At 49.8% G+C, this 18,271-nt stretch overlaps 1 protein-coding gene across 12 annotated transcripts; it reads right to left on the reverse strand.

Annotated features, from left to right (window-relative positions):
- Positions 1-2,739: 2,739 nt before the first annotated feature.
- On the reverse strand, positions 2,740-14,383 carry HAPLN2 (hyaluronan and proteoglycan link protein 2). 12 transcript variants are annotated; one of them, XM_017639772.3, is made up of 9 exons: positions 14,241-14,383; positions 14,049-14,093; positions 13,720-13,822; positions 11,776-11,887; positions 11,205-11,558; positions 10,910-11,026; positions 10,595-10,777; positions 9,873-10,201; positions 2,740-9,609 (listed from the first exon to the last, which is right to left on the reverse strand). In XM_017639772.3, the coding sequence occupies exons 4-8, from the start codon at positions 11,861-11,863 to the stop codon at positions 9,921-9,923; spliced, it is 1,023 nt and encodes a 340-aa protein (XP_017495261.1). In that variant the 5' UTR covers positions 11,864-11,887; positions 13,720-13,822; positions 14,049-14,093; positions 14,241-14,383; the 3' UTR covers positions 2,740-9,609; positions 9,873-9,920. The 12 variants fall into 12 exon arrangements, with proteins under 12 accessions (XP_017495261.1, XP_017495262.1, XP_017495265.1 ...); XM_017639773.3 differs by having other exon boundaries at positions 2,741-9,573; XM_017639776.3 differs by adding an exon at positions 12,198-12,306 and having other exon boundaries at positions 9,586-10,201; positions 13,720-13,779; positions 14,241-14,327.
- Positions 14,384-18,271: the final 3,888 nt, after the last annotated feature.

The raw sequence follows: 18,271 nt of genomic DNA on the forward strand, positions 1-18,271 counted from the left end.
TAAGAGAAATGCCCTGGCAGGGATGTGAGATGAAGAGGGCAGAGCAAGATGTCTGGGAGAGTCTGGGGAAGAAGAGACCTCCATTTATTCATTTCATTAAACAAGTATTAAGTGCATGTCCGAATGTCCACTCTGGACCAGGCACTTATTTTAGGCCTTGGTAATGTTGTCCCAAGTCCTCTAGTGGAGAGGGCGATCTGAGAAGGCCTTTGGGAACAGACCTGGGCAGCGCCTAGTAGCCCTAGGACCTTCCTTTGCTCCCCCCAGACCCTGCATCCCTGAGTTGAAAGAGAACTCCCCTCTGCCAGGACAGCCTCAGCAATGATGTGTGCATCCAGCCTGCCCCCACACGGGCTACGCTCGGCTCTACAGGGGCTCCGTGGGGCTCGCACCCCGCCAGGCAGAGCCAGGCAACCAAGTGGCTGAAATTCAATCCCAGTGTTGGCTTGCATGTAACCACAGTTCTCGCCTCGGGAAACCCGGCTGTAATCAGGAAAGACCAAGAAAATGACCTTCTTTGCCACCTCCCTTCGTGACTAGTAGCATGGGCACACATTTTGGCGCCCTGGGGGAGTCCAACCTTGACTGAGGCCGCAGCACCTGGATCTGGACAAGGGCTGGCACCAGACAGTCTGTTCCAAGAGGCAGATCCCTGGTGGGAAACCAGACAGGGTGAGAGAGAAGACAGCTGCTGCTGTGAAAATTGGTGACAGTCAGGTTTCTGGGCACCAAGGGCAAACTCCTGTTTTGCCATTTGCAGCAGCAAAACCTTTCACCATAACTGTTTCTTCTTCTGTACAATGAGCTGAACGGTACCCACTGCACTGGGTAATAGCTATTGCACTTGGGCTGGGTAAGGGAAGCACTTGGCCCATAGGCTGGGCTCAGCAAAACTTAGTCCTTTTTCTTAGCTAGTCACATGCACACACGCACGCACACACATTCTTACACTCACACGCCCCCATCTGCAGAGGTCTTCGGGACATGCCTCCGTGAATGGGTTGGAAAAGGCTCCATATTTGAGAGAGGAGTCATTTCCCAGGATTTCCCAGGTGGGGGACTGAGCCTCTCCCCGAGACCTTTCCAACATGTCCAGCTTTAGAAATACAGGCTTAAGTCTAACCCACCTGTCGCAGTTTGAACTGGCAATTGCTGATCAGGGACTTCCTTTGCTATCTTTACTTGAATCTTGACTCATGACCAGGTAACTCCCTCGTGGCCCCCATTTTTATTCCCTTTCTGAGAAGAGGCAAGAACCAAGGCCTTCCCCTGGAGGTCTAAGAAAGGGATCCTCAGGGACTGGCTGAAGGCAGACAGGATCAAAGGACACAGAAAGCATGGAAGTCAGATTTCAAGTAGAATTCCTGCCCCAGTAACAGAAGGAGAATGTCTCAGGTAACCGTAGGTAGCTTCTGGACAAGGAAACTAAGACCCAGAGATGAAGTGACTATCTAGGGTCACAAAGCATGTCAATGACTGACCATAACCAAAAACCAAGTGTCCTGACTACCAGGCCAGGGTTCCTTCCAGGCCCCCCCAAGCTGCCTTTCTTTCAGGGGAGAGAAAATGGGGGAGATGGAGAGAAGAAAGAGAAGGAGGGAGAGAGGGGGCAGCTCTCCTCTTTCCCAAGCGCAGCCCAGCTGGCTCATCTCCAAGCGTCCTGAGCCCTGGGGAGTTTTCCAGGCCCTCTGGATGAGAACAATCAATCTCCTGCTGCTCCGCTCCCCCTCCACCCTGACATCCCCCATCCAGGCCAAAGCTGAGGCCATGACCCAAGTTGAGGAAATAGAATCCCACCTCCAAGTTGTTCCCCACCAGCTCCCTCCAGCTCCAGTATTAGCCTTGAGCCTTCCTTACTGGATTCGTAGCCACAGTGGCCACTGGGAGAGCCTGTCCTTCCAGCCCCTTGAACACCTGCCCCCCACTTAGGGGCACAAGGGGTGGGGGCACAGGCAGCTTGGTTCCTCTCAGAGGCCCTGCACATTACACAGGCACCTGGGTCCTATGCCGTGGGGACGTGGGAGTGGGGCTGAAAAGGGGGGGATGAATGCAGTGCTGAACGCTGGCACAGCTGTGTTTGGAGAATGGGGTCTTTGATAGCTGCTGAAAGGGGCCAGGAAGCACGGGACCCCAGCCCAGGAATGACTTGGTGTGGCTCTCAGGGCTCCTGCAGCTGAACGCATTGGGGGTGGGGGTGGGAAGACAGTGATGGGACCCACAAGCTGAACAGCACTGTGGGAGAGCCCCTGGTGCATGAGCAGGAGCCAAGTGTCCCCCCAAGCTGATACACCCTTGCTTTGGAGGGTGCAAACTCTTGTGTTCCAAGGACACCACAGACTGTTCCAGAAAGAACAACTGAAGGCACTGGAGGGCTTGAGTCTGAGTATACCCAAATCTACTTGAGACACAGCCCAGCCCATCTTCAGGCTCCCTGCCTCCTGATGGTGAAAGCCTACTCACTTTCTATGGTGCTGGGGCAGGTACCATTCTCTCTGATCCTCAGCTTTTTCACCTGCAAAATGTTAATAACACCCTGTTCGATGGTTTTGGTGTTGGAACCATGGAAATGTCTTACATAATTAAAACAAAATTGAATTGGAAAAAAATTAATTGATTTTAGATTTAATTAAAAAGAAGTAATGCACTCTCTAAAAATCTAAAACAAAGTGAAGTAAACACACCTAGCATGTGAAGCTAGAGGCAAAGCCACATAGAAGAATTTTCTTTAAGTGATTATAAAACTCAGCATTTTGACAACACATTCCTGAGAACAAAAAGAACCATGGAGAAATCTTAATGTTGGCATTATTTTGAAAAGCACTATTTAGTGTGATAAAGCAAGTAATTATAGTAATGGTGTTAGGAACTAAGATTTTCAGTGTAAGGAAAGCAATCTGAATTGGAAATAACAGCATGAACTCAAGATTTGTATATATATCTCAGGTGTACTGAAAAGGCTTAAGGCCAGTGACAACCCAGTAACAATGAATCTCCCTTTGGCCCAGATTATGGTCTCTAACTAGCCCTTTCCACTAAAAGGACAGGACTCTAGTTGAAAACTCCAGGTCTGGGTCAAGAAAGGTTGTCATACTTGAGAATAAGGAAGTTAGGAGACTCAAGTCAGGCTCTTGTCAAAAGGGCCGAGGAGCCAATTTCAGAAGACTCCTAATGTCCAAGGAGCATTATTTGAATAAGGGCAGAATTAAAATGAATAATGACTACAAGAAATTGAAACACATCAAATATATGTGTTCATAATGATACTAAAAAATAAAATCACTGGTCACATTTGGACATTGATAGGGCACCAACTCTCAATTTTGAAAATCGATGGGGAACTGCAGATCCCGATATACTATATGCCCTTAGCAGTCCCCTCCACAAGCCTGAGGCTGCTGCTGACTGCCTGAGGATTTTTTTCTGACCGTGGAGGTGTGCTCAGCCAAAGTGGACAGCAAGTCAGAAGTGCACGAGAGTCCGTGTCCCTGGAAACTGACAGAGGGCGAGTAGTCAACTAAAACTCTGGCCCCCTTGACTGGCATGTGGGAATACCGTGAGGCAAGCTCCCTACATGTCCCAGGGTTCCCATTAGCTCTGAGCTCCCACAATCATCAACCTGTTCAATTGTTTGGATAATTTGCTCAGTTATTTATTGGACTCCTTCCCTTCCGTGTCTCACTTTCCTATCAATACCTAGGAATTCGATGAGCAAGTCCTGAGCACACATGGGTGCGCACAGCCCAATCCAAAATGGTACATTTGTGATTGGGTGTGAATGCATTCAGAGGGTACAAGTAAGCTACATGAGCAGGAAGCAGGAACTCCCACAGGACTTACCCCTGCAGTGCCCAGGCCTCCCTCTCAGCTCACCCATAGCCTTGCGGGGCTTCTCTGCAGTCAGGCTTCAGAGGAAAAAGTCTGGCTCATGGATGGGTCACTTTGATTTATTGATGGGAGCTAACCGTGGACCGCTGCCGCACTGCAGCCCCAATCAGGGTTGGCCCTGAGAGACAGCAGTGAGGAACAGGCGGTCTCACACAGTGCACTGCCACTTCCTTTGCAGCAAGAGGTGACTTAAGGGAAGTATATACATGGACTCTCGAGCATTGGCAAATGGCGTAGTTGATTGGCCAGGCCAGGATTGGGCAGGACTGGAAGGTTGGAGATAAGGAAGTCTAGGGAAGAGCTATATGGATAGACTTACAGGAGTGGGCATTGTGTCTTACGGCCGTGTCATTAAAGAACATTCACTGCAGAGGACACACTGAAAAGCCAGGGGGCCAGAGGGACTCCAGTGCAGAACAGTCAGCCTTTGTCCTGTGCCATGCCAGGGCTTGCCCAGTGGGCCTGTGAACCAAGGAATTGTGGTGGTAGAAAAGGAGACTGCAAGAGCTCACAACACGGGCTCCTTCTCATCAGGGCTACTGGGTGTTCAACCTGTTAGCAGCAGAGATGGGTGCTGAATGCTCAGCGTGGTCCCATCCTTCAAAGAGACCAACCAGCCACTGAGAAGCATGCTGGTTACAATGTAACTCTTTCAATCTGCCTGGGGGAGCAGCATCTCCTGACTGGTATCAACACATATGCCGGATATGATTTGCCTTCCCTGCCTGAGTGCCTTGGTCAGAACCAACATCCAAGGACATAAAGAAAATTATTTATCCTTCTGAGCTCCCCTGTAGTATCACCACGAATCAGTGAAGGGAATGTGACAATGAGCACATGACCACAGGATCCATTGGCCCTACAATAGGCCTCAAAAGTGCCAGCCTGCCAGCACATTAGCATAGCTTCTTTATAGCACATCTAAATACCAGCTTGGGGAAAACATCCTCTGGGGTGAGGGTCCTGGCCTTCAAAATGCAGTATATATATTGAACCAATGCCATTATTGTCCTGTATCCCAGATGGCTAGAAATCATGGATACAGCAGCAAGGTATACAAGTAAAATACCCCTCTCACCATCAGTCCCAGAGACCCACTTGGGGAATTTGTGCTTCCTGTCCCTATAAATTGAGGCTCTGCAGGATGAGAAGCCCTGCCTAGTTCCTAGGGCGGGAGATGTGCCACCAGGGGTCACAGTAAGAGCACCACCAAACCTAAGTAAGGCTGCAGCAGCCTCTGGGATATTAGGGGCACCTCATGCCAACTGACCAGTAGGCAAAGAAAAGAATTACACTGGCAAAGACATTTGATCTTGATTATCCTGTGTCCAGAGGTAGTCACAGATAAGCATTTGCAGCAATGTTGGCCTGTCAAGGGCATCGGAATGAAAGGCTGAGGCCTTCAGGGATGAAGGTCTGGGTTTTTCCACTGTGAAAGGCCCGAAGACCAACAGAATGAACCTGGAGGAAGGAGATGCTGAATATTGATTATGGCCTTGGAAACAGCTGCTGCCATGGTGACTGTAGTTTTGCCCGAGGAGCCCCACTATTGTAAGCAGAGCCCTGCTTTCTCTTTAAAGAATTAGAAACTGTAGTCAGCCACCACCTTAGAGAATCAGTGACAGGACAACCTGAACTTAACGTGGGGCACAAATGGAGTGCAGCAGTGCAGAGGGTGGATTGTGCTGTCACCCTATCCTTCAGCATTCACTCTACAGGGGGAAGGCTTCTTGGTGAACACCTGTGGCTCTGCCCGAGGTCCTTTTTTCTGGCTGTGGGAGCATGTTTGCGCTCAGGGCTAGCTAGGAAGGTGAGAGGGCTAATGCCCCCAGAAGCAGGCGTCACCTTTCACCCAGGAAGTTCACGAGTAATATCTGGGTTTCTTTGTCCATCAGGTGGGATTCTCTGAGATGGGCTCTATACGGTCTTCCAGACTTCCCCAGGAGGACTGAGCCGCGGTTGCTTCCCTGCTCTGTTGTACGCCTCTCACTGGCTTCCTTCACTTCCCCGTCTGTCTCCACTCCACCAGTGCCTCTTAGCATTACCTCCCAAGTAAACTACTCACACTCAGAGTCTTGGCTCAACATCTGTTTTGGGGGAACCCTGTTGTCTTAGTTCAGGCTGCTATAACGCACTACCACAGACTGGGTGGCTTAAACAACAAACATTTATTTCTCACAGTTCTGGAGGCCCCCAGATCTGGTGTCTTCCCATTGCACTCGCACATGGTGGAGACCAGAGACAGGGAGCAAGTTCTCCCTTTTCTTATAATGACACCCATCCCATCATGAGGGCCCTGCCCTCATGATTTAATTGCCTCCCAAAGGCCCCCTCTCCAAATACCATCTCCTTAGACAGTAGACTTTTAACATATGAATTTGAGGTGGGGTGGGAGGCTGGGGGGGTCGGGGGGATGCAAACATTTAGTCCGTTGCATCTATCTAAGACAAATGGAAGAGAATCAGGCATTAAGCCTACCTTTCCCAAGTGGATTATATGTTAGAGTAATAAAATAATTGAGGGAAATTTTTCTTTATAGATGATTCCCAGCTAGTAAATGAAAGAGCAATGATGAAATTAGAACATCTCCATTTTGCACTCCTAATATAATACTGGATCTAGACAATGACTGTCAGCAGCCAGTAGGTAAAAAACTGATGGGTGTAGTGGGTTGACTTGTAGGCACAAAAAGTTATGTCCTTATCCTAGTCCCTGAAACTTGTGAATGTTAACTTGTCTGGATAAATGGTCTTTGCAGATACAATTTATTACATGAATTCATTCCTTAAACACAGTTAATGGTTTTGAGATGAGATTATCCTGGATTAGCCAGGTGGGATAAATCCAGTGACAAGTGTCCTTATGAGAGACAGTAGAGAAGACACAGGCACGTGAAGAGGAAGAGGCAATGTGACCACAGAGACAGAGATTGAAGACAGAAAGCCAAGGGATGCCACTGGCTACCACTAGATAGAAGGGGCAGGAAAGGATTCTCAGAGTCACCAGAGGAAATGCCAGCATTTTGAGTTTGGGCTTTTGGCCTCCAGAATGTAAAAGAATAAACTTCTGTTGTCTCAAGCCATCAAGTTTGTGGTGATTTGTTACAGCAGCTAATATGAAACTAATGAAATGAGCTTTGAATGGATCAGACTGACACTATGTGAATTTACTGCTCAACCTTAGCATCACTATTTTAATACAACAGCCAGACACCACATACCTCCTGATGTGATAAAAAGAGTATATGGTATCACTCATAAAATATTCCTGGAAAAAGTGAATGGCCATTTAATCAAACTGAACATTAAATCAAATTAAATAAAAATATAAATGTAATTTACAGGGGACAGCGGAACATGTTAAATGACACTGCAAGGATGCACTCAACCAAATCCAGAATATGGGAAGCTTGACAGGAGAATGACCCAGTTTCTTCAACAAACAAACAAAATGGCATAGATAAGAGGAAGAAGGATGAAGCACAGCTTAAAAGATGCTTTAAAAAGTAACTCCAAAAAATTAATTAAATGCAGTGAGTAGACCTTAGCTGAGTCCTGGTTTGAACAAATCAACTATAATATTATATATTTTTAGATATGCAGGAGAAATTGATCATGAACTAAATATTAGATGACATTAATTTAGTCAGCAGAGTGTGATCATGGAATTGTGGTTATTTTTAAGTCACTGTGTGTTAGAAATAGTACTGAGTATTTACGAGTGAAATGATAGACTGTCTGGGATTTGCTTTAAAATACCCCCAGCAAAAGAAAACACAAGCAGGAATTCATGAAACAAGAAGGGCAGAATTGTGAAACGGTCAAACTGGATGATGGGGGATTCGTGATACTATTCTATTTGTGTGTATGTTTGAAATTCTCCATTAAAAAAATTGTTACAGCAGTATGGAGAGTAGTTGTAAGAATTAGTTGTCAGGCAATACTATAGTTGAGGAACCAGAACTTTCCAGAACAAATGGAAAACAACTCCTGTGACCACTTCTCATATGGTCTTTTGACAAAGGCTGAAGCTGCTGAGCTTCTAGGCCCACAGTCTTGGCCTTCTGGGGCTCTGACTTCAAAATAGGCGAGAACTTAGAAAACCTGGAAGAGCATGCAGTGGGAGAATGGGTGACTACCAATAGGCCCCAGATTCTAGACTGTCTTCTTTTGTGCTTATGGTAGATATTAGTGCTGTTAATCAAATATTTCCAGTTCCACTTCTAGGCCAAGATAAGATGTCTCTTTCCTGCCTCCTTGTGACTGAGTGGGGCCATGTTATCAGTTCACAGAAGAGAATGAGTTGTGAACAGATGAGACAAGGACAGGTGTCCCTCCAGGCTGTAGTGACCCTCTGTGACCGTCTGAGCTCCAGGGCTCTTTTTTTTTTCCTTCTAGCATGATGATTGACAGCATTTGCTATGGAGGCCACTCTGTCAGCCTGGGTTCCTGAATAACTAAAATGAGAAGAGTCTCCTTTTGACCAGGATGCACATGTAGCCTGCGTGAGATACAAACCTTTGTTGTTTTAAGCCACTGAGATTTGGGAGTTGTTTGTTATCACAGCATAGTTAACTTATCCTAATAGAGTGTGATACAGCAACCAATCCTATTCTACCTGGTAAGAATCTGGATAATAATTATTATTGTAGTTCTGTTATAATAGTAATAATAATCACTTATTATTATAGGTACCACTTTCTGAGTGGCCCTTATGTGTTTCAGACATGTACTACTTAGTACATGCATTGCCTGTTAATTGCTCACAACAAACTTAGGAGGCAAATATTACTATCCAGCGACCAGGAAGAGAAAACCAAAGCTTAGGAATTGGCACAAATACTGCATTTGCCGCACGAGGGTTACTGGTATGCTGTTCGTTTGATCATTCCTTGTATATAAAGTCCCGTAAGAAGTCTTTTAAAAAATTATTGCAAGAACCCTCTTAGAAAGCAGTTTTACAATACGCATTGAGCACTGTTAGGAAGTTCACATCCTTTGCTCCAGTCACTCTTATTCTCTAGCGCAGGCTTTTTGTGTTGTAGTTAGACCGCTTAAATAAAATCCAAAAATATTTATATATTAAAGAAAAACGAGTTGACATTTGAGTTTGTGTCTTGAGGTCCTGGTACGTTTCCTTTAGCTAGATGTTAAGAATGTTCATGGTTCGGGTCGCCCTTTTGCCTTGGCGGCCATAATGGTGGTGAATGCTAAACCCTATGCACAATCACCCTGAACTAGCAACCTAGCAGGGACCTCTTTGGCATTGGTGCCTGCAGAGTTACTTCCCCGTATGACTTTCCTGTCTTTAAGCAGTCCTGCAAGTCCTTCTGGGGGACTGGCAGGATACAAACACATTTTGAGGTATGTTTAGGTCCATCTAATGTTTGTTCTGTGGTGCCATGGGTAGACCTGGGGCTTTTCTCCTGGCAGATTTGAACTAAGCTTTGGTGTGTGGCGCCCCCTCGTGGCGCCTGGCGTAACACCATCCTGAGTTCTCTGGCGTCACTCCGCCGCCAGGCTGACGATGGTGCTTCCAAGTCTCCCTCGACCTTTTGTTGCCCTCTCCTCGCAATTCCCACTCCCCAGCGGCAACAGCTCCTCCTCTTACTTTGTCTTCTTGGGGCACAGTCAGCACGCTGAGTCCAAGGTCATCCGTCTCACCCGCCATGCCTCGCCGCGCTTACAGCTTCGCCCAACACAGAGTCCTCAAGTTATTTTATTGCTAAACACAGAAATCAGTTAATGTCCTCTGGGCGCCCTCCGCCCCCTAGCAAAAGATGCGGAGGCAGGCGCACCGCTGCTGGTCCTCAATCCCGTGGGTGCGAAGGCCCACCCTGCCACCAGAGGCGCCAGCACCTCCCCTCCCGACACCCAGCCAGCCGGGATCCGTGGCTCGCAGCCCTCGGCCAGGAAGGCGGGTCAGCAGGGGGTGCTCCTAGCCTGACGGAAGGGGAGGTTCGCGGGACAGGGGAGACCAACACCCACCCGGACTCGCAGGCTTTGTCGCGCACGCCGAGGGGGTGCAGTGGGCCGCTATTCGGAGTAGCAGTAGGTCCCGTAGGCCGCCTGCTGGGGTCTGGGGAAGCCAAAGCTGCGCACTCCGGGATCAGGGAGGCCCCCGCAGCGCGGCCGCGGCGTGGTGATGGGGAAGCGCACGCTGCCGTCAGCCAGCCAGCCGCCGTCGCACTGGTCCAGCCCCGAGAACTTCCAGGCGGCGTAGAGGTGCCCGACCTTGGCCACCAGGGCCCCACGCCGCCGGCACGCCGCGTGGGCTTCAGACAGCGTCAGCCGCCCGGGCACGAAGAACACGTGGCCTGGGGACCGGAGCGGGTCAGCGACTGGCCAAGAGCCGGCAGGGCGGGATGAGGCAGGAGCGGAGTCGGGGGCAGCCGGTGGAGGGGCGGAACCCAACTTGGATAGGAGGTGAGGGAGCATAGAGGCGGGGGCGCGCAGGTGGAGCTGCGGGAGGAGGGCTGGATCCTGTGTGGGCGGAGCGATGGAGGGGGGCAATGTCCTAAAGGCACAACTAGGCCTGCGGGGGATCAGCAGCAGCCAGTTCTTTCCCCGCCCCATTCCTCAGACCCCGCCCCAAATCCCTGCCACGCTCGCTCGCTCCGCACCCGTGGCAGGCAGGGAGGGTCTCTTCCCCGCAGCCCTCCGGGCCCCACCCCCTCCGGTCGCAGGGGTGCGCTCGCCCCGCCCCTCACCCGCCAGAGCGGAGGTGAAGCAGAAGGCGTCGTAGCGGTCGCGCTTCTGGTCGCGGGGCCCGTAGCTGCGGATCCCTGGCCGACCTCGGCCTCCGCACGGAGCGCGCGCCGTGAGCACAGGGTAGCGCACGGAGCCCTCGAGCAGCCATCCCGCGTTACACCAGTCCAAACCCTCCGTCCACGCTGGCGGGAGATGGGGGGCGTGGTCGGCGGGTTGGGGGCGTCACCCGCGGGCGCCGGCCGCGAGCACGCCCCCGCTGGGGCCCACGTGGCAGCCCGGAGAGGGCCTGGCAGTCCCCGCGTTCGGCCGCTCACCCTGGTACAGCTGGGCGTAGGTGGCCAGGCGTCCGTCCTGCTCTTCGCACGCCTGCTTCGCCTCGTAGTAATTGAACTGGTACCGGCCCCGGCTGGGCTGGTACGGAAACACCACACCTGGGGGGTGGCGGACAGCCTGGGGAGGGCCGGCAGACGTGGGGAGGAGAGCGGCGCAGTCTAGGAGAGAGGGCTGTGGGGACCCCGGGAGCGGGCGGGAGAGGAACCCTGGGACCCCCGAGAGGAGGCGGCTGAACCCCAGCAAGAGAAGAATGAGGCGGGACCCGAAGGGCCTCACCCTCCAGGCGCAGAGTCAGCGCCACGCTCTCATCCTCGATGCCGTTGATGAGCTCACAGCGGTACCTGCCCTCGTCCTCCAGGTGCACGCTGGCGATGACCAGGGAGGCGTCTAGCCGATGCCCCCTCCGCATCCTGGCACGCCCCCCCAGGGGCCCGTAGCCCCTGGCTTGCAGTCCATTGGTGATGAGGACCGGCGTTTCCTGGAGCTCCCCAGGCTCCACTTTGCTCCAGCGCACCTTATAACTGGGAGGCGGGGCACCCAGGACGCAGGGCAGCGTGGCCGTGGCCCCACGACGAGAGTGAATGACTTCGTGGATGGGGGGCAGGAGGTAGTGGGGGCCAGGGTGGGGTGCTGGGCAGAGGGGGTCACAGTGGCAGGAATCCCCTGGCCCCACGGCCCCAAGTGCCCATCCAGACCCTGTTCCCCAGACTCCCCCAAGCCTCTCCTCCATGGCTCACTCAGCAATGACTCTCCCCGGGCACCTCCGGCAGCTGCCCTCAGCACTTCGCACACACCTGGAGCTTCTGCCCCACTCTTCCCCGGACTCTGGGCCGGGCTGAGGTCTTACCTGGGTCCCCCAGGGCTCTGTGCCAGATGGTGAAGGCCCAAGGGAGAAGGAAGAAGCAGAGTGCGGGGAGGCTGAGCCTGCCTGGCATGATGGGGAGGCAGCCCAGCAAGGTCTGCAGGGCACAAACGGTGGGCGTTCCTTAGGACTAAGGGCATGGGGGGTATGGAGATGGTCTCCATCAGGGGTTCCTCAGAGGGGACTGTCCAGCCAGAAGCCGTGGGGGCAGAAAAGGAGCTGACGTTTGTGGCAAAAGGAAGGTGATGGGGGCAGGAGGGCAATAACAAACTCCCCTCTGGGCCAGGCCTCCTGGGCCCACCCCTCATCCTCTCACATCCATCGCTTCAGTCAGCAGGTCCTATTTTAACACGTCCTCTACCTCTCCCCACTTCTCATCACAAGTGCTACTTCCCAAGTCTTGCCACCTGATTGCCAGCTCCGGTCTCTATGCGCTCCCAACACCCACTCTCCATCCAAAACCGGAGTAGATGTGATCTGGTTACTCTTCTGCTAAAGACAGTGGCTCCCTCGGCCCTGAGGATAAAGTCGTCTCCTAACTACAGCTTCCAAGCTCCCTGGAATCCAGCCTCTCCCCACATCTCCAACATTGTGCACCTCCTGTGCTCTCGGCCCTGTGCTCCAGACACATTAGACTTCTGGCTCCAAAATAGTCCAAGTTCACTCTCACCTCTGCTCAAAGGCATCAGTTTGGGCCTCACCTCCTCTGGAAAACCTTTCCTCTCCCCTACTTCACCACCCTGTAGTGCACTGTGACCTGTTCATCGGGTTCCCCTACTGCACTGGACTGGGGACTTTTTTTTCTTAGAAGTACTTTTATTAGCAACTAAATAACTGTGAATTTGAAAGTAATACATATGCATATCTAGACTATGTAGTGAGCTTCCCAGTAATTATAAAGTTGTAAAATATCCAATTATAATGTAAAAATTATTTCAAGCACAACTGTTTCAGTAATTGATTTTCAGTCTTCTTCACGGTACTTACATCACCTTGACCATTGTAAAAAATTGAACCGAGAACCTCAACTTAGCTTTATTCATTTTCTACCTCCACTTCCTAATTGCATGACTTTGAAGGAGTTATTTCACTTCTCTCTGCCTGAGGGTCCTCATGAGTAAGTGTAGATAATAATGCACATCTACTGAGTAGTTGAGGAGTAGATGAAATAACATACATAAAATGCTTAAAATAGTACCTGATATGAAGCGAGTGCTGTGTATGTGTTAGCTTATTATGTGCAGCTCCCAGCAGTTTCTGGTACACAGTAGGTGCTAAATCATGTGTTAATGAATGAGCTCACAGTAAGGACTTCTGGAAAGGAAATCTGGGACATGGGGAGAGGGAGGTAACACTGAGGAGGAGTCGGAAAGCTAAGGAGCTGAGCTCCTTTCTCCAGATGAAGGCCGAAGATGAGCTGACAAGAGGAGAAATGGGGGTTAGGCACCCAAAGAACTTCCCAGTGGTTAAAAGGGAAAGTATCAGGGACAGGGACATGAGTGGGAGCGCTACTTCTGTACAGGAGAGCCTGGGACACAGCGGCACAGGAGATTGAGTGAGGCACCAATGGTCATGAGAACTGGCACTAGCATGTGTAAAGGTGAATGTGCCTCAACCCGCTCTAAGCACTCTGCGTGTATACCTTTATGTTTACTCCTCTCAGCAATCCTGGGAGGTAGGAATGAGTTTGAATCCCATTTTATACATGCTCAAGCAAAGGTACACCCATTTTAGGAAGCCTGAGTGAGGTCACTCGCACAGCTGGTAAGAGGAGGAGTTCTCTGGGATTTGAGGCCACATTTGATGGTGAGATTCAAGCATTGATCTGTCAATCACTGATCTATATTTCCGCATTTCAAAGCAGGCACACACCTATCTTCTTCACACCCTTCACAGAGAATGAGAGTGGCCAGCAGCACCAGTGCCTACCTGGTTAGAAGTCGGTGTCCTCACAGGAGTGGAGGGAGCAGTGATTGGCAGCTTTCTGTCCTGCTTGAGGAAGAGGCCCTGGGTGCAGTCACTCCTTCTGGGCCTTTGAGGAAGGGCTTGTGCTCACAGAAGCAGCCAAGGTGCCAAGCCACCCACCCGCCCCTCCACTAAGCTAGGCTAAGTGACTGGTGTCCAGCCCTGTGACCAGGCATTGTGTCTGCGGCACTCACTGTCCTGGGGACAATGCTGTGGGAAGATGTGGGGCTTGGAATGAGGGGTTCGGACCCACAAAGTGGGGGGACTAAGGGAGGCAGCCCTGGAATGATTACCTGGAAGAATGTGGACAGTGGGGTGCCTCGTCTCTTCCAGATGCTCTGGGACCAGAGAAAGGGTGGACTGATTGGTGGGTCTGAGGATGTTAGATCAGTGGGCACGGGGATGAACTGCAAATGAGGCTCAAAGATCCATAGCTGTCAAGCTGCAGCTGCCTCCTCCCCTCCTGCACCCAGCGAAGTCCTCACCTCTGCCCGCTGGAGCCTGGGTGCACATTGCCTGTGCAGAGAGCTCTCAAGGTGGGACTCAGACTTCCAGGACCTCCAGCTGCCTCAAGAAACCAGACCCTTCTGTCCAGCCTCCCAGTCTGTCTGTCTGTCTGTCTTGTCCTTCTCTGGACCCACCCACAGGAAGCACAATTTCTCATTGTCTCCATCTTTCCCCCTATTGTTGAATAAAAGGGGCCCTTTCTTTGTCTTGTGGGTAAGGGCAATGAAATGTCAACAGCTGGGGATGTGGGATGCAGGACGGGCTGGCACACACCACCGGAAAAAGGGCCTGGGTAGGGGCGGGCTCAGAACAGTAACTGACATCCCCAAGAGGAGAACAGGAGAGGGGGAGAGAATAGTTGGTGAGAAGGTGGAATCGGGGTTCCTCTCAATACTCCAAGCTTCAAGGCCCTAAAGAGATTTTGTGTGAATCCAGGGGCCTGGCTGGGCTCCGTGGAGGGCAGAGGGAGCGGTTAGAATTGCAATAAAAGAGATGGAAGCTAGGCAGCAAAGATTTTTCTGTGCCTGGGAAGGAACAAGGGAATTTCTGAGGATGAAGGACTTTGGGAGGTTCTCCCTGAAAGAGGTCATCTTATTTGTTCCCCCCACCTCCTCTAGCACAGATGGGTAATCTTAAAGTTCTCAAGAGAAGGGACATCCTTAACCTCCCTGGGTAGGAATTCACTTCTCTGAAGTTCCCCTTGTTAGGAAGTTCTTTATGAAGGCAAAACTCCTACTGAGGTTTAACTCATTTGTAAAACCTTTCCATTGAGGTACAATTTACACACAACAAAGATCACAGATCTTAAGTCCGCAGCTGGATAAATTGTTACATGTGCGTACACCACCGACCTAAACTCCCCAGATCAAGATACAGAACATTCCCAACTCCCAGAATAAGTCCACTTCTTTTTTGTTTCCTCCCAGTGCAGAGAGAGGACTCCCTGCATAAACAGTCATTTGGAAACATTTCAAGCTTCCAACCACCTCTTAGCCTTCTTTTCTCCCCACTGAGCAAGCCCACATGAGGAACTTCATGTTATTAGAATCATGCACTTTCAGAGCTGGAGGGGACCTCAGGACGCTTGGCTTCCTCAGTTACCTGATAAAGAAGAGGAGATGGGGGGAAGTGACTTGCCCAAGACCACGCAGAGGAGTTTTCCACTAATCCCTCCTCCCCGCCACCTCCTCCATTCTCCAAGTCAGAGGAGGGGGCCGGGTTTTCTCAGGGGTACCTGGCACCAGAGAGCCCACCCCCGCTGTACTCTTTAGGGATTTGACTGTTTTTTCCCTGTCAATTCCATCCCCGTTGCTAATCCTTCCCTCCTCCTCCCAGAGAGAAGGACAAATCACAGAAGACAAATAGCCGCCTGTCTCTTCAGCCAGGACACTGTGACCCAGCGCATCTGACTGGCTTCCGCCCAGCTCGAACAAACAGCCTCCCGCAGAGAGGGGCGAGTAGAAAGCTCATCTTGCCACCCTTTCCAGGCCCAGTCCTCTGCGCTCCTTTCTCTCCAGATCATTTCTGAACTGTGGTTTGGAAGCCTCTGGTATGTAGATCCATAAAAAGCGGCTGAGATGGGCAGGGAGGAAGACCTCCAACTCTGTTAGGAGCAAAAAGAACCCTTTGAGGATAGAACAAAAAAGGAGTAGACCATGGCTCGAACACGGTGAGCAGCCAAACTGTGTTTCATTTGCTCAGGGTCACATCCATTCTCAGTTTTCCCCAAGACACCTCGAAATAGGAATGGGGTGAGTCTGCTCAGGCTTGAGTTGGTGTCTTTTCACTGAACTGGCTTGTTCTGAGGAGAGGCCTTTGCCTTCCTGCCACTAACTGACCAGGGCTAGCTGGAATAATCTAGAACAAGCATAGAGTCCTGGCGCCTCTTTCTTCAACTCCCCAGACTCAGCCTCCACCATCCAGGCAGATTGAGCTGACCGATTTTCTTGACCCTTCATGATGGCAAGCATGGGCCCCGTTTAATAGTGGGATGGTTACATGAAGGATTGGAAAAGTTGGCAAGATGGCACTTTCGGGGAAATTGCAGGGAGGGGCTGGGTGTGACTGACAGGCTTCCTTTCCTTCTACCAAAATTCAAGGTCACACACAGCTGCGTCCCTGCCCCCTGCAGCCGCGTTCTCTGCAGATGCTGCAACTAGCTTCTGGCTCCTCTTCAAACTTAACCCGGAAGTAAGAAGATATGCAAGTATTGATTAACCATTCTCAGACCAGAATTTGAATAATTTTAAAAAGTGAGCCCCATTTTATGGCTCTATGTTCTTTCACACGGGTGATACAAATACTAGCACAGTATCATCGTTCCCATTTATGGAGAAGAAACTGATATCCAGAGAGGGTTAGTAGCTTGTTCAAGGTCATCTAGCTACGAAGTAACCCAGGTAGCTTATCTCTAAAGCCAAATGGGTTCTTCTCTTATGTGGAAGCATAATTCCTCCAACTTGGAGGAAGTAAAATGAGGGTTGCTTGTTTTTTGTTGTTTTGTTATCACTCCATAGCCTTGCCTAAAGGCTTGCTTGATATGTATCTGACTGTCCTGGAGAATGTCACTTCAGTTGTTTCAGTGTGTTTGATAAATGACAATCAACAAAGGTACAGACATCTACAGTCTGTACTATTAGTGGCTGATAATGATAGGGTTTAATTGCCTAATAAAAAGTTACCACAAAGGAATTTGGGTTCTATTCCCCTAGAAAGTTGTTGACCAGTCTTATACCTAAATTAGCTATCTTACTCTTTTTCTTCCTGGTTCCCTCATTAATGAGTTCACTTTGACATGAGTGAACAAATAACTTTGAGAATTGTTGTTTTTCCACTTCTGTATTAAAGGCAACACACTAGCACTCTCTGCTTCCCTCAAATAGCAGATCCACCAGTGGGACTAACATGATTTCCCCCAGAGACTGAAATTTCTTTGAGGGGAGGACACTAGCTCCAGCCTACAGAGGCCCGGCAATGTAATGCACAGCAAGAGGAGGTGGCCTTCTCAGCAAAAGTCCTCCACCCTGCCTTCCTGCTGCTCCAGTGGGCCACCATCACTACTGCAACGCCACTGTGCTTCCTCCAGGAAGTCTTCCTTAACAAAAGCAAAAAAGGGTTTAACAGCTTTCTTACCTGGCATATACTAGACATGCAGAAAATGTTTACTGAACAAATAAATAAAATTAAAGTTTTCTTCTAATTTCTGCAAGTTTAACAAAAGGCAGTATTGCATAGTAGTTTAAGTTCCACCCACAGGCTCTGGAATGTGAGTGTGGATAAGTTTCAGCCCTACCAACTGGATAATACTAGGCAACTTCCCTACCTTCTCTCTGCTTCATTCTTTTCATCTGCGACTGAGGATAATGACATCATCAATAATCAGAAGGGTGCCTGACTCACAGAACACACTCAATACATTTCAGCCCTTATATTGGTGGGGGGAAAGTGTCAAAGGGAACAGAATCAATCAAAACACATACTGAGTGACTGATCTTAAGACAGCATGATTTTTAAGGACACAAAACCACAGACACGTAAAAGTCATTGTCCCACTGAATTATTTTTATTTATTACAAAGCAAAACAAACGTAATACATGTGCATAGTGAAAAAGAACTCAACCACTATCAAAGGGATTAAATGAAAAGTAAAATCTTTCCTTCCTTCCTTCCTCCTAGAAGAATTAGACCATTGTTAAGCTTCTTCTGTATCTGTCCAGAAAGTTTTAAAGAATCTACAAGAATGCATCTAAATAGAAACCTACATCATGAATATAGTCTTTTTAAAAATCTATTTGAAATCATATATAAACTGTTCCCTATCTTTTTTTCACCTAGTAATGTGCTGTGAGCATCTGTCCTATCAGCACATGACATAAAGCTTTCTCATCCTTTTCTGTCTGCATAATATTCCAGTGGTGGCTGTAGCACAACTTATTTAACAAGACACCTGCCTGTTGATGGATATTTAGGTTGCTGGAGGTTGGGACAACTAGTTAGTCATTCTGGGGG

The sequence above is a fragment of the Manis javanica genome, chromosome 14 (genome assembly GCF_040802235.1).
Source record: "Manis javanica isolate MJ-LG chromosome 14, MJ_LKY, whole genome shotgun sequence".
Classification (NCBI taxonomy): Eukaryota; Metazoa; Chordata; class Mammalia; order Pholidota; family Manidae; genus Manis; species Manis javanica.

Excerpts from the sequence above, each read along its gene's own strand:
- HAPLN2 (XM_017639775.3), bottom strand. The coding sequence starts at position 14,268 with ATGTGCACCCAGGCTCCAGCGGGCAGAG. Across the intron at positions 11,888-13,719 it reads GGACACCGACTTCTAACCAG|ACCTTGCTGGGCTGCCTCCC; the intron begins GTAGGCACTGGT and ends TGTGCCCTGCAG. Across the intron at positions 11,559-11,775 it reads CAGAGCCCTGGGGGACCCAG|CACCCCACCCTGGCCCCCAC; the intron begins GTAAGACCTCAG and ends CCCTCTGCCCAG.